The sequence below is a fragment of the Phalaenopsis equestris genome, unplaced genomic scaffold (assembly GCF_001263595.1).
Source record: "Phalaenopsis equestris unplaced genomic scaffold, ASM126359v1 Scaffold000755, whole genome shotgun sequence".
Lineage (NCBI taxonomy): Eukaryota > Viridiplantae > Streptophyta > Magnoliopsida > Asparagales > Orchidaceae > Phalaenopsis > Phalaenopsis equestris.
The window spans coordinates 227,279-242,858 of record NW_018165195.1 but is presented as its reverse complement, the minus strand read 5'-3'; the positions used below and the strand labels follow the sequence as shown (position 1 = coordinate 242,858).

Below are 15,580 nucleotides of genomic sequence, written 5' to 3'. Positions count from 1 at the left end.
GCCTAAAAGTGCATAAAAATGTGAATTTAAATTAATTAATAAATATATATTTTTTTTGTGAACTTATTATTTATTAAACAATAATTTAATAATAAATAATAAATAATAAATTATTTTAAAAACTAAAATTTACTTAGTGCTTCATTAAATAATTTAAAACTTAAAACATGTTTTTATTCATTAATTAACTATTATAAATTTATATTTAAATTTATCCCTTCCCCTCCCTTCCCCACCCTCGCGATACAGACTCCATTAGAGGTAACTGGGAAGGTATCGAAGGGATTACGGCTTACAGAGAACACGGAAACTCCCATCTTTCTTATCCTTCCGCTGCGCTCCTAGCAGAAACCATTGACGAAGGTAAGCCTGTTTGCGCCATTCTTCTTCTTCGCTTGTCGCCGATTTACTACATCTGCAGTAAATCCCTGATTTATTACAAATCTGCGTAATTTTGGAATTTAGGGGAGATCAGGATTTACGGAGGGGATTTTTGCCGTTTGGCAGGATTTAGCTTAAATCCAGCGTAAGTCCTGCTTAGAACCGGCTACCAAACAGCCCTTTAAAGTAGATTAAATCAGGAAAAAAAAAAAATTTTCTCAAACGAAGAAAACGAGCCATTATTTTTCAATTTAACCATACAAATTTCCATCTATAAATGCCATTCAAACTAGTAATACAACAAGAAAGACCAAAGACACCGTAACCTGATGGCTGAAGGTTCAATCCTCCATTCTCAGAAGATTCATTCCACTTTACCATTACACTACTGTAAAGCAAACAAAATCGAAAAGAAAAAACGAGCAATCTAACTCACAACCCAAATGAATATTAAAGTTCGTTTGGTTTTTTCAATTTAACCATACAAATTTCCATCTATAAATGCCATTCAAACTAGTAATACAACAAGAAAAACCAAAGACACCATAACCTGATGGCTGAAGGTTCAATCCTCCATTCTCAGAAGATTCATTCCACTTTACCATCACACTACTGTAAAGCAAATAAAATCGAAAAGAAAAAACGAGCAATCTAACTCACAACCCAAATGAATATTGTTGAGAAAATAAGGCGAAGAAAAACAGTAACGACACAAACCCAGAAGAACACAGAGATTTAACGAGGTTCGACAAAGATGCCTACGTCCTCGGGAGCAGAGCGGCGAGTTTCTTTCAATATTCAGAAAAGGGTTTACAGAAATCAGGGATACCTCCTGGGATTACTAACATGCCTATTTATAACCCCAAGAATAAACCTAGGCACAACATGTAATTACAACATTACCCCTGTACTATACCGCGGAGCTTTGCCCCCGCACCCCAACCCACGCAACTTCCCAATTTGGACAGATTTTTCCTCTCTGCTCCGCTCCGCTTCGATCCAGCGTCTGTCCCGATATGGTTTATGAGCCATACCATAATAAATATTAAAGTTTGTTTGGTTTCTTGCAGATAGATTAATTATTGATTTCTTTTAATGAAAAATGAAATCATTAGCAGTGATTAATTAAAATTTATGTTGACATCTACTTACATCCGGGGTGGTCAATATGAAGATAAAAAGAAGACAACAATCATATCATAGGATAAGCGAAAAAGGAAATCAATATGAAATTTGTAGAAATCAATAGATCCATAAATTTAATTACTACATCTACATATTACTAAAACTATAGGTACAATAATACACAGTAAAAAGAAAGACAACAATAAATTACATGTAGTTTATAGACTACTAAAACTGAAAACACACAAGTACGCAGTAAATGAATGAGAAGACTGTAAAGTGCAGTATACAAACTACTGAAACTGAAAACACAAAGGTACAAAGTAAAAATAAAATAAAAATTACACATCTTAGTTAACATTCTCTGATGAGTCACTTGAGAATGTCGTTAAAATTATTTCGTCCAAACTATCATCAGAATCATGTTCATCGATATCAGATTCTTTGTGTTTGTCAGTAGGTTCCACTAAATTGACCTCCTCATCGATAGTTTCAATCAAAATGTATGAATTTATCATTTCCTATTTTCTGATGGGCGGACTCAAATGAATTCTGAATATCAATAGTCTTTGTAGGTTTACCGACTATGACTACTATCCACTCGACTTTGTCTCTTATTCTATGGAATATGGAAGATAAAATACATGACTTGCTTGTCTTATTAAAATGAACGGATTAAATTTACCGTATCTCATGTTCACTTTACTTCTACTATATTATACGGATGGATAAACCTTATTTCACGATTAGGAGCAGAATAGAATCAGTCACAGTTGAATAGAAATACAATTCCACCAATATAGTCATGATAAGATAGTTTAACAATTTTTTCGAGAATCCCATAATAATCTATCTCATCGTCCAATATATCATTTGCTTTAACACAAACATCAGAATTTAAGTATTTTCTCTTTCTGATCAGGACCTTATATGAAACTTGTAGCCAATCACTTCATAAATTTGTCAAATTTTCATAATATGCATGAATCCCCAAGCATGATCTATCAAACTTTGATGCATTATTCCATTGTTTCGATCATGAATCTAGTAATTCTGAAAAACTCATGTGTCATCGAAAATTTCTAATAACAATTATCTTAGATGTTTAATAGTTTTGTTAAACACTAATTTACATGTATTGTGAACCATTAGAGAAATTATTCTCTATCTTCTGGTTTGTGATATCATCTTTAACCGAGTTTAATGTATCTATGAATAAAATTTTACCACAATGAAAAAATTATGGATTAGCTCGTTATAATATTTTCAGTCTGAAGAATAATTTTTTAATAGAATTTAGTGTCTTACTGAATAAAGGATTGAACTTTGCCGCAATTTAGAAGAGCATAAACAATCACTACTCGAAATTCTTAATCACTAAGATAACTTGTTGTGTACCCCTATGATGCTTCACCAAACTACTGAAAAACAGAAAGTATCGAGGGAGGCACCGCACCTAATGAAGTGGATTCTTCTTGCACGAAATAGGAGCAGAAAGTAGCGATCTCCTGCAGTAAATATGCTTCACATATTGATCTTTCTGATCGTGTTTTATTCTTGACAATTTCTTGAGTTTATTCAAAAATCTGTAAATGATTATTGATCAGCACAATTTCACAATAATATTTACAAAGGTGCCTACAAAGTATATTAAAAATCTTTACTATGTACTTTTCAAATGAATACATCCAGTGGGACTGTACTGGTCCTCCAAGTAAGGCCTTTTGTGGTAGATGTACTGGCAGATGCTCCATCGAGTCAAAAAAATTATGTAAGAATATTCTTTCGAGCTTGCATAAAATTATTGAAATGTTTGCTTCTAACTGCCGTATGCCAACAACATTCAAACAAGGTGTATACATCTCCTTAAAGAACATACTGATTTCAATCAGTAGATTTAAAATACTGGCAGATGCTCCTTCGAGTCAAAAAAATTATGTAAGAATATTCTTTCGAGCTTGCATAAAATTATTGAAATGTTTGCTTCTAATTGTCGTATGCCAACAACATTCAAACAAGGTGTACACATCTCCTTGAAGAACATACTGATTTCAATCAGTAGATTTAAAATATTGTTTGACAAACAGTTAAATGCGGTTGTCATCAAATTTTGATGAAACATGTGGCAATTGTGGCTTTTCATTTCAAATATTTTTCCCGTCTCTATATTAATATAATGACTCAAATTTGAAGCATATATGCTCGAAAATGTTAATGCCTGAAACCACTCACAAATTGATCTACGTTGTGTTAAAGTAAAAGAATATTTTGCTTTAGGCTTCAAAAGCTTGTCAATAACAGTTTCCTAAATCTCTTGCTTTTGTCTTCTGCAAATCTTCTTCAAATCTAATCCCAAAATCATATTATTTTTGTTTTTTTTCGTTAACATCCATCACAGTTTTTAATATATTGTCAAAGAAATTTTTCTTTATGTGCATCACATCGAGATTATATCTGTTCATATTATCCTTCCGATAAGACATATCCAAAAAAATAGAATTGTTTGACCAATTATGAATAACTCCAAAGCTTGATGGACAATGCAGAGATAGCTCGGGACAAATAGTAATATTTGGGAAAAATAGTAATATTTCGGATACAACTGGAGATGATGTTGATTTTTCAATTTTGTTTCTTCTGAATATACTTCTGTTCCTAATGAAGGGATGTTCAACATCTAAAAACATACTGTGACAGTCAAACCATGAATTCTTCTTGATATGTTGAAGCGTGAATGTCTTAGATGAATTCATGCAGTATGAACATGCTAACTTTCCCGAAGTGCTCCACCCCAATAACATTCCATACGCTAGAAAATTAGTTATTGTTCGCATTAATGTTTTTATCAGAAAATTTTGTTTCGTGGTAATGTCATAATTGATGATTCCTCTTTTCAAAAGAATCTGTAGCTTATCTATCAGTGGTTGCAAATATTCATAAACCTGATCTTTAGGATTACTGGGACGTGGTATAATCAAGGTCAGGAATAAGAAGGATATTGTCATGCACATCTTAGGGGAGAGATTGTATGGTGTAACAATCATTGGTCAAGAAGAGTAGGGTGTCACGGTTTGACTGTACAATGAGAAACCATCCGAGGATAAGCCAAGTTTCGCGTACGTGCTTCCGCAACAAACTCGGGATGTATACAATCAAAATTTTTTCATACCTCCATCTGCATAATGGCTCATTGCATTGATATCCTCTGACCTGTTGCAATGCCACGTCATATGTGGAGTAGTACGTGAGGAAGTAAATCATCTATAAAGACGTAGAATAAAGGTAGATAAAAGAGACAGTTGTAAGAAACTTTTTTCTGACTCTTATTTTTCACACCTAGATTAAGATCCTACAAATATATGAAAGAAATTTCAATGATTACGAAAGCCATTCTCTAACACACTCTTCTTTTAAGTGTTGTGTTGACTTAACTCCATGCAAACCACTTCGCTAGACAAGTCACACAGTGTTGAGCTATAACAGTCAATTGATTATCCAATATTTAGTTGGATAAAGTTTCTTTTTTTGTTAATATTTACAAACACAAAACTATTTGAACATCATGAAATAAGTAGTTAAAAAAAGGAATTAAGATCTTCGCATTTATATAACTAAATTATATAACAAAAAGCGGTATACACAATAATTATGATATAAGTTCTCTTTTTTCAAAATAATTACATCACAATGTTTATAAAATAACAAATCTCTAGGTAATAAACATACTTATAATCAGAGTTTTAACAACAATCGATAAACCTTATTTAACTTTAAGTTTTTTTTTTTTGAAATAAAACACATTATTAAAGCAAAAGTAAACAAAAACAGCTTAACAGGCTTAGAACTTACTAAAATATTCAATCACATAAGAGAGAAAAAATTAGATATATGCAAGTACAATATCATATAAATATTAAAATTTGCTTCAAATAAACTTGTATAATACCTCAACGTGCTACATGTCATATATATTAAGTTTGTATTCAACATGAAAATTTGTATCAACATTAAGTATTATTAGCTCCACATTTCTCTCGGGTCCTATATACATCGTCTTCTTTTTCTTTGTTTATTTAAAAGATGTTGCGCACACTTGGTTTTTCCATTGCGGTGCATGCAACTGATAAGAACTTTTAGGATTTATGGTCACTTGATTCTCAGGAGTGTACCCGGGGGTCTATTATTTGCAGCATTCAACAGCTGTTCTAATTGATGTTCAATATTCTTAATGACTATAGCTTTATTTTGTAATAGGTTCCTCATTTATATTACCAACTCCTCCATGATTAATCTTTTTTGCGTGAGCTGAGCATTGGCTTGGAAACCTGGTGGTTATGACAGCTTCTGAGGGTTTGCTCCTTGGTTATTCCCCTGACATATAGGGTTGACTTGAGGGTTTCCCTATTTGTTACTCCATTGAAAATTGGGGTGATTTCTCCAACCTGAATTGCAGGTGTTTGAATAGTGATTTTGGCCATTATTTTCTACAGCATTAACAAACTCCAAGGCAGACATGATCGGATTTACCATCGATCCATGCACCATTCCATCATTTGGTGGAAGTCTTTGCATAGAATTCATCCCCATATTATCTAACTTCCTAGAAGTAGCAGGCACTTGGGTAGCTAGTATAGCTAACACATCAGATTCATGCATTCTGGCAATTTTCTGGGGTGTGACTCTCTTAGGAGGCCATTGGATATTGTTTGTGGTCGTCCATCTTAAAATTTTACTTTTGTTTTGCCCAAGAAGGTTATTGAAGACTTTTTACCGCCTAGCATCTAGATCCATACAATGTAGTAAGATAAAAACTATCTATGGTTCTCCGACCATAAGGTCTTTTAATTCTTTTACTTGGTCACTTAAATCACACATTTTTATGCAAATCTTACCTTTGGTCAATTTAAATTTCTATGATCAAACATCTATTTTTTTTAGACTGTTTAGACTGAATTCTTAAGGTTAAATATCTCAAAAAAGAAGAACGGCAAAAACCTAAAATTTAATTCTTCTCTTGAACATTGAATTCTAGATGAAACATTTTTTCTTTCTATTTTCTATTCGATTTAGAGGTGGAAAACACCATTTCTTATATTAATGGAAGAGAAAATAAATTTTGTTGTTTGAGAGGATGTGATGCCAAAGCAACAAATGAGTGTAAATACTTGTTCTGTCGTGGTATTAAAATTAAAGGTATTTATTCTCCATTGCAATCCTTTTCTAGGCCCGCACACTTATATTTTCTTGCATGAACTAAATGCATCAAATTTGCTTAATATTCATGGTTTGCTATTCCCTATGGCCCATCTTTGCACAGCTTAAAAAAGTCCAAAATAGCACCCACCAAGCTAATTAGTCATTGCAAAAACAAAGCAAGAAAAGTATATCATATCACAAAGAATATAGTCCTAAATAAGTTGATAACATATTTTCGTAGGAGTTAATAAAATAAAATGGGAATGTTGTAAATGGTTAAATTAATGTAAGGACCAATTCTGAATAAAATTTCATTTGAATCTTAATTGGGTCAATTGAAAACCTTGTTGGTTTTAGTGTTTTTATTTTATTAAATTTAAATGTTCAATGTGGTTTAACCAGTTTACGATGAGTTAAAGAGGATGGTCTGTAAGACAAGGTAAACACTGGATAATGGCTCTTGGATGGGGTAATAGAAAGTCTAATCGTATGTACTTTGTGCATGTTTATATAAGATTGTGGACATACAATTAAAGTTTAGGTATATGCATGCTGAAACTAATTAAATTATGTTCCAGAATTCCAAATTAAAAAAAAAATATGTCATCTTTTTTATAGATGCTATGAGAGCCTAAAATTCAAAGTTTAGGTCTTTTTAATTTGATAAACCTAAAATTCAAATTTTATTCGATAGATTAGTAGCTACTAGTGTATCAGAGCCAGAGAACTTTAATCATGTTGGGATTCATCCGCATTACTATGCTTTGCTCACATGGTTAAAAGATTCATATAATGATTAGGTCGATTGAAGGGGTGAGTTCTTGAATCTTTTGTATCTTTTTGTTTGGTTTGTGTAATATTATGTAAATCTTTTATTTGTAACAATGTTTATGATGTTTAGATATGACTAATTAAATAGTTTCAAAAATGAGAATTCTTTTCATGTTTATAGTTATTAACACTTGTGTGAATTTTTTCATCATTTTTCGAAACATTAAGTTGATAATTTCATCATGTGTTTTGATGGATAATTTAATTTCTACGAAAGAATGTAGAATGTCACTTTTATGTACATAATAACCCATGTTTTAATGATGTTATTGGAGCAATTGTTGGCATGCATATACTTGTAGTGATTGGTAAAGAAATGCAACATATGCATTATATCAGAATGCAACCCACTTCTAATTGCCAATTTATGTCTTGTAACCCGGTTGGAGAGATTTGCAGTTGATAGTACGACACTGATGAAAAATTTAAGAGATTGGGATAAGTGTGTCACCATAATAATATTACTTGATGGATTTTGGTTATGTAAAGATCGATAAACTCATGGCTTGTTTTAGAGGATATAGATGTCATTTTAGTGAGTATCTTGTGGGTACTTTATCTCATAGGAATTGCATAATTATCATCACACCTAGTTGCATTACATAATGGAGAAGACTTTTAATTTTTGGGAAGAAAGATTTTAACTGATAACTCACTTATGATAGTTTCTTTTGATTATTCAAGTGTAATGGTCCTTGTTCGTGCAATTTTGTACAATTTAATTGGTTGATATCATAGTCATTATTTGTTTCCAACATGTTTGAAATTGAGATTTAACATGATCATGAGTTGGGTGAGGCAGAAGATGATAAAGTAGATTCTAACATATTGCAATAATGGTGGAGAGTTCATGAACAGACATCTCTTAACAACTCTCACGTTATCTACAATTGTGAATCCATACAAATTTCAAGTGGTGAATCATATCATATATAAAAGTTACAAAGTTATGCTTGTATATGTATTTTGATGCATTTTTAGTAAATTTTCTTCTCACGTTAGATTTCACATTAGATTTTGATCATATGTTTAAATTTTTAATGAAATCATATAATTAATTAAAATATCACATTCTGAAGAAAATGTCAAACAAATTGTCAGAATTTAACTGTATTTAACATTTGTTATGCCAAAAAAAACTTTCTAGAGTTAATCCAATGAGGATTACTTAATCTTATTATTGGTGTCATATTTATAGGATTTATTAAATCCTACTTGTATCCAAACAACACTTTAGTTCTTATCACCGATAGCCATTGAACTTGGCCATCTTGAAGGTAAGATCCATTTGGATGCTCATGTTAGTGGAGATATTGAGATTTGACAACTAATCTTGATAGTACATCCATTTTGAGGTTCATGGTAGTGGAGAGATTGAGATTTGTCATCTTTGCTCCATTTATTATTTCTCTCTTTGCAGGGACTCGGCATAGGGCTAGAGTTTCCTTGTGAGACTTCTTTTTTTTTAGCGACTGGCATGTTAGAGAGTTAGAAGTATTGAGGTGGGTTGTTAGGACATTTAGGAGGGAACACACAAAAACAGATAAACATTGCAAGTTATCATTTGTCATAGGGCGTTGCTAAGACAAAATATTGTGTTTGGATTTCTACAAATTTGGACGTTTTGAAAGCATAAAAAGTATGCCCTTTGAGGTATTTCAAACTCAAAAAAATAATTTTGCATTTTGCATTTTACATAAGGGTTATTTTATACTGCATATTTATAAAAAATTGAAATACTTGTATTTAGTTTTTTTTACTCGCCTAATACTTTCAACTAAACCTCAAGGAATTGCTTCATTGTATAAGATTAGAAGTCATTAAACTAAGGAATTTTCGTTGTTATAGACAGTGTGGAAATGTGTTGGCACTTTTGCTTGATATAACAGCCCCTTGTGTTGAAATTTTCTCATAGAAAGCTGGCCATCTTTACTTTTAATGCCAAATTATTGTTTAATATCACACATAATGGAATTTCATGTCAATTTATACCTTGTTTTTTCTGTTCAATTTAGACTTTATTATATGTGCTCTCTCCTAGGCATGCATGTCATCTTTTTGGGCTGAGTTGGGGTGTATGTTGTTCAATTGGTAGTCAATGATGAATTTGGTCAGCATTTTAGCTTCTTGTGAGCATATGATTTTCCTTTCTCTTTTTCATTTTTTCTTGCTTAGTTAAAAAGTTGAATTGCTCATGATCATATGCAGGCCAAGGTGAAATTAACTTCTATCTACATAAAAGAAATGACTGAGGTGATTAATAATACTGATAAAAGAAGTAAACGGCGTTTGCCTACATGGATGCAGAGCAATGATACTGCCAAAAAAGAAAATTTTGGAACTTCTGATGGATTATACTCAGTATCAGGAAATCAACCAGAGCCTCAGGGTGCAGTTTCTATGATAAAATCCATGTCAAGCGATGTTGATGTGGTACTAGCTGAAAACAAAAAGAACTCAGACAATAAAGAAATCCTTGCAAAGAATTATTCAAAGAAAAGCACCAGGAAACCAAAAAAAAGTGATGGTTCTAATGTTGTTCCGGGTAACTTTAGTGGAACTGAGAGAAACTCTGGGGGGGATATTGTTAAATGTGGAATGTCTATGGATACTGATCGGCACCTGAAGATCAGTGCCAGAAGCCAATCTGTAAAAGTTTTATCCCAAGGAATGACGGAAGGTGCAGCGGAACTGACCGTTGAAGATCTGATTAGTATTGCTGAAGAGGTATTAATAATTTTTTTTAACTTTGTTTTATAGATTTATTAACTCTTGTCCACTTCTTTTCATTCATGTTCTATCAGATTTACTTCAAAATCTCTTTATTTTTACGTAGTCTTATGCATCCAAACCATTTTTTTTTCCTACCATATAATTAATTGTTGATAATCTTAACCTTGAAAGGATAATCATCTTGCAATTTTTTTCTTCTAGCTTTACGACACAGATGCATGCTTGGGAGTATATAGCCAAAACCTAAATGGCTTCTTGACAAGGTTGTCATTTTAATCAATTCATATTATTGTGATGGCCAAAGAAATAATAAGAATGTAAATTAAAATTTCTCCTAAAATTTATAGCTTGATTTCTGCATATCTCAAAAATGATCAATAAGTATTTTTAATAAAAGTTTACATTTTGTATTGATCATTTGCTATGTAGATGTATGTTTTAATATGAAAGTATATTAGCATTTATAAATTAATTATTAAATTAAATTAAATTACCCTAAGCATTTAATAACTCAATTTATTTAACTAATTTGATTATCACAAAACTACTATTTACTTCTTCGAATAAACAACACATGTAGTATATCGATGACACGAAGAAAAAAGTAACTTATGGTTTCAAGATCTAACATTGAATTCAAATTCAGAGTAATTTTTCAAGGGATTTGCTAACTTCTATAGATTAAAATCATTTTACGAGATTCTGAAATAAGATACTAAGAGCTTATGGAGATGCACTGTGATAATAAATTTGCCATCAACATTGCTCATGATCATATGATTGAAAGTTGATAGATTTTTTATAAACAAAAACTTGAAAGGGAATTAATTCACACTTAATGTCCCAACAAGAATACAATTTGCTTGCTAATATATTCATGAAAGAGCTTAATTTAATAATATTGTAAGCACATTTGAAATGGTAAATCTCCACCATCCAATTTAAGGGAACCTTTTGAATGAAAACAGGATTAAAAACAGGATTAAGAAGTGTCGGGAGTAGTACTAGATGAGAAAAATTAGGGGCTATGAATTCATTCCTTACAAAGAAATATTTCTCTCATGGATTCATATACAAAAAAGTAAAGAAAAGAGCCCACAGATTACTACTTTGTCATCAATTAGCAATTACTAAATGGATAAAATGATAAGATAGATAGGGATGATTTTTTTGTGTTTGCTATTGTATTTTTTTCATTTATTTTTTTTTTATACAATGTTTATGTATAAATACTCATTGAAAGAATCCAAAACTTATAAAAACAACCTCTTTAACTACTGAAACCTTATTCAAACAATGACTAAAGTTCTCAATTTTATCAATTCAAAGTGCAAATTTTTATACTTTTTGTTATGACGAAGTTCTTATCCCGATATTTCCCCAATAGATTTAATAATTGGCGAGAAAGTTTGAGGCAGAGATGGAATTTCTATTAATTCTATTAAAGGCATTTGCTCTTCTTGTGTGGATACATCTTACTTCTGGAAGTTCTTTTTTTTTTAAATAAATCTTCCTATATCCACCTTCGAAATCTTTTCTATGCAATTTAGAAAAACTTGTGATTTGGTCATTTATTTCATTTAGAACAACTGCAATGGCTTGCATCATTACCTTTTTTTTTAACATCAATGCCAAATTTTAATTTGCATGTCTCACCTTATTCCCACATTGCAGTTTCTTACTTCAGACAAAAAAGTTCAGAATGAACAATCTGCTGCGCGAAAATCTGAATGCAATTCTATTCCTCGAAACTCATCGGAATCCTCCACCTCTCACAGCGGAACACTCAACAGAGAAATCAAATTCTCTCCGGCATTATCCAAATGCACCCAAACTCGCAGCTCCAATCTAAACAATGTTGCTAAAAAACTAACCGAGGAATCCGCTACTTCGCCCAACGGCAAAACTGCACAATCAAATGGTGCTGTTGAGGATATGCTTCAACTCTTCCTTGGTCCTCTTTTAAAGAAAGCTCCTCTGAATGAGCCTGATCCTGAGATAACAAAAGAACTAACAGTTGTTGCTTATAAATCTGATTGCTTAATCAGAAGCTCTGTGGATGCTGAAAAACTGGCTGTGGATGCTGAAAAACTGGCACCTTTGACAAAAAAGAAGAATAGCCTTAAGGATAAAGTAACCATTTTTTTGGGTTAAAATTGTTCTTGTGGATAACAGAAGTTTATTATTATTATTATTATTATTTAAATAGAATGTCATATTTCAGCTATTCTTCTGTTGTGATGTGATATTTATTTCATGTAATTTGCTTGCCAAGGTGATGCCAATGACTCATGTAAAGTTTAATTTGTAAATATTATAAATATTTTGGCAAACTTTTGTCTCATGCTGTGTAATTTGATGGTAACAAATTGTGAGGTGTAGTTTTAATCATTTGCTTAGTGCTTTTTATAAGTTCATTATGTCATGACAATCAATTGTTAAGATTATCATTATGAATACATAAAGTATTTCTTACAAAGCTATATATAAAGGTGAAATGCTATGAAGATTCAAGTGGATATATCATTAAGATGAACACTGGTATTATTATATCTCTTAATATTCTTAAAGTGTTTTTAAATTTAATGTACTGATTAAGTATGAGCATCATTAGAATCTCAAAATAATGCAAACAATCTTTAACATGATGAGTTAACTCACAAACATCATGTAAAATGATTGAGAAATTGATTATGCAAATTGATTGCTTGCTTTATTTGGACTTAAAAGAATCAAACATGTTAAATCTCAATTTAAGCAACTAAAATTCATTAAATATTATATTATTCATCAAATGCCATTTGAATATTGCATGATTGCATAGACCAAATCTCATTTGGATGTATTTCAATTTTCTACATTTGATTGAATTTGTATTTTATTTTTAATCACAAGTTGCTATACACTCTATTTTGAACTTGATTTAAATTTTGTTGGATCTTCAATATTATTTTGAGTTAAGATTATATAATATATCATATTTTTAATGGTAATTTTAAATTGACCAACTAATTATATATGTATGTATATATATGTATGTATATATGTATGTATCTGTATGTATCTGTATGATAAATATATATATGTATGTATCTGTATGTATATGTATGTATATATGTGTATGTATATGTATGTATATGTATGTATATATATGTATGTATATGTATGTATGTATGTATATGTATGTATATGTATGTATGTATATGTATGTATATGTATGTATGTATATGTATGTATATGTATGTATGTATATGTATGTATGTATATGTATGTATGTATATGTATGTATGTATATGTATGTATGTATATGTATGTATGTATATGTATGTATGTATATGTATGTATGTATATGTATGTATGTATATGTATGTATGTATATGTATGTATATATATATATATATATGTATGTATATCTATGTATATGTATGTATGTATGTATGTATATATCTATATGTATGGTCAATTTTTTACTCAATATTGATTTCACTGCATGTGCTTGATCAATTTTTCAGTTCTAAAGTAACCATTAGAACATTAAAAAAAAAAACTTCAACAAAACTAGCAAGCAATTTTGGAGCGTGACAAGTAGTCGTCTATGTTGGTTGTTGGTGTTGAACAATATACTTGATAATTCTAATTTGTCAACTCATACTTGGCAACTCTAGCTCGATAGCTGATACTTTGTAACTTGTCAATTTATATTAGTCAAATCATCAACTCGTACTCGGAAGCTAGTGCTTGGTTGCTTGTACTCCTCAACTCGTTAGCTCGACATAGTGGCTTGGCTTATGAATTTGACAAGGTAACATGACAGTCTGCTTTAAGGGTATACAATTAGTTTCTAGATTCTCCCGTACTTTTAGAAGACAATCGTGAAAGGAATAAGATAATAAAAAATTGATTTATTGTTTTGTAATGAATTTTATACCTTACTCATCTCGGTGGGATAAGTGATGGTTTTGTGTTGTATGCACCTCTTAAAATTGTCGATATTTCATGAGCATGTGAATTTTTTGATAGATGACATTCTATCATTTTTTATTTTGTTAAGCTAGTGATATTAGTACATATTATTTTTTGATATTTTATTTTGTTAAGTAGTTAGGGTGAAAATATGTAAATACATATAATTGAGGGGCATGTAGGTAATTCTTGCTATTTTAAACTTAATTGAAAAATTAAGAGCATTTATATTTTTAAATTTTGGCTCAATTATTTGGAAAATTTGTTGTTTTATTTAAAAAAAAATATTATAAATGTACAACTATTTTTAAATTTTATAAAAATAATCACAAATAATATAGACAAGTGAAGATGAATAATCATCTTAAACAACTTTTTTTTTTAATTAGCCGATCTTTTAATTAAATCTTTACCTATTTTAATTATTTAGGCGTTATTTGACAACATATTATTAATAGGATTTTGTTATGAATTTAACTTAAATTTAGCTGAATTTCTAAATCGGCACGTGTTCGAAATTGGCTCGTGAACAGTGTGTTGGTGTTTGGCTTGATTTAAATATTCTTGTTCGTGTTCGACTTTAAACTGAATCCTTAAAATTAATTGGGAAAAATAAGTATAGAGTGTTGGATTCTAATCTAGACCAAATATATCCAAAAGAAGACTCACAACTACATTACAACACAAACAATTATTATTTAAACTTACATATAAATATACATAATATATTATTATATAAATAATATATTTAATATATTATTATATAAATAATTATATGATTTTATTTTTTTATTTCGACCTAAAACGCGGCTCGTTTATAATTCTTGCTTAAAAAAATTATTCGTGTTCAGTTTATTTCCTCAACGAACGAGACGAAAAAGATTCACAAACAAAGCTTTTTTTTCGACAGATAAATACAATCAAAATTTTAATTGATTTTAAATATATTATATTAATTTTTAAATAAATTGTTGGTAAAATTTTTCTCTTAAGCAATGACGCGCTCGTCTTGAGCCACAAGAAACACGGATGTTTAATTATCACCGTCCATTCACGATCGGACGGCCAGCATAGTTTCCCTTCGGTGTAGATTATTCTGGAAGCCATAAAGCTCTTCAACGTTTAGGAGTCAGCCCCATCACCCTATAAATACCACGCCTCCCATGGGACAAAGGTAGCCGTTCATTTGAAATTTTTACACATAGCACCCTATAATAATTTGGAAAAAAAACAGTTGCATTGTATTTTTGGAAAAAATATTACATCAGTACTACGCACGTAGAGTAACGTGCGTACCCAATGAAATCACGTCACGATACCCCGCGCGACGCAGAAAAAAAATTGCGCAGTA

At 30.8% G+C, this 15,580-nt stretch overlaps 1 protein-coding gene across 1 annotated transcript; it reads left to right on the top strand.

Moving 5' to 3' along the window:
- The first annotated feature begins 238 nt into the window (after positions 1-238).
- Positions 239-12,431, top strand: LOC110030730. The gene is made up of 3 exons (XM_020733619.1): positions 239-363; positions 9,742-10,260; positions 11,941-12,431. The coding sequence occupies exons 2-3, from the start codon at positions 9,778-9,780 to the stop codon at positions 12,418-12,420; spliced, it is 963 nt and encodes a 320-aa protein (XP_020589278.1). The 5' UTR covers positions 239-363; positions 9,742-9,777; the 3' UTR covers positions 12,421-12,431.
- Positions 12,432-15,580: the final 3,149 nt, after the last annotated feature.

Coding starts and splice junctions, on each gene's coding strand:
- LOC110030730 (XM_020733619.1), top strand. CDS start 9,778: ATGACTGAGGTGATTAATAATACTGATAAAAGAAGTAAACGGCGTTTG. Junction 10,261..11,940: donor TGATTAGTATTGCTGAAGAG/GTATTAATAATT, acceptor CCCACATTGCAG/TTTCTTACTTCAGACAAAAA.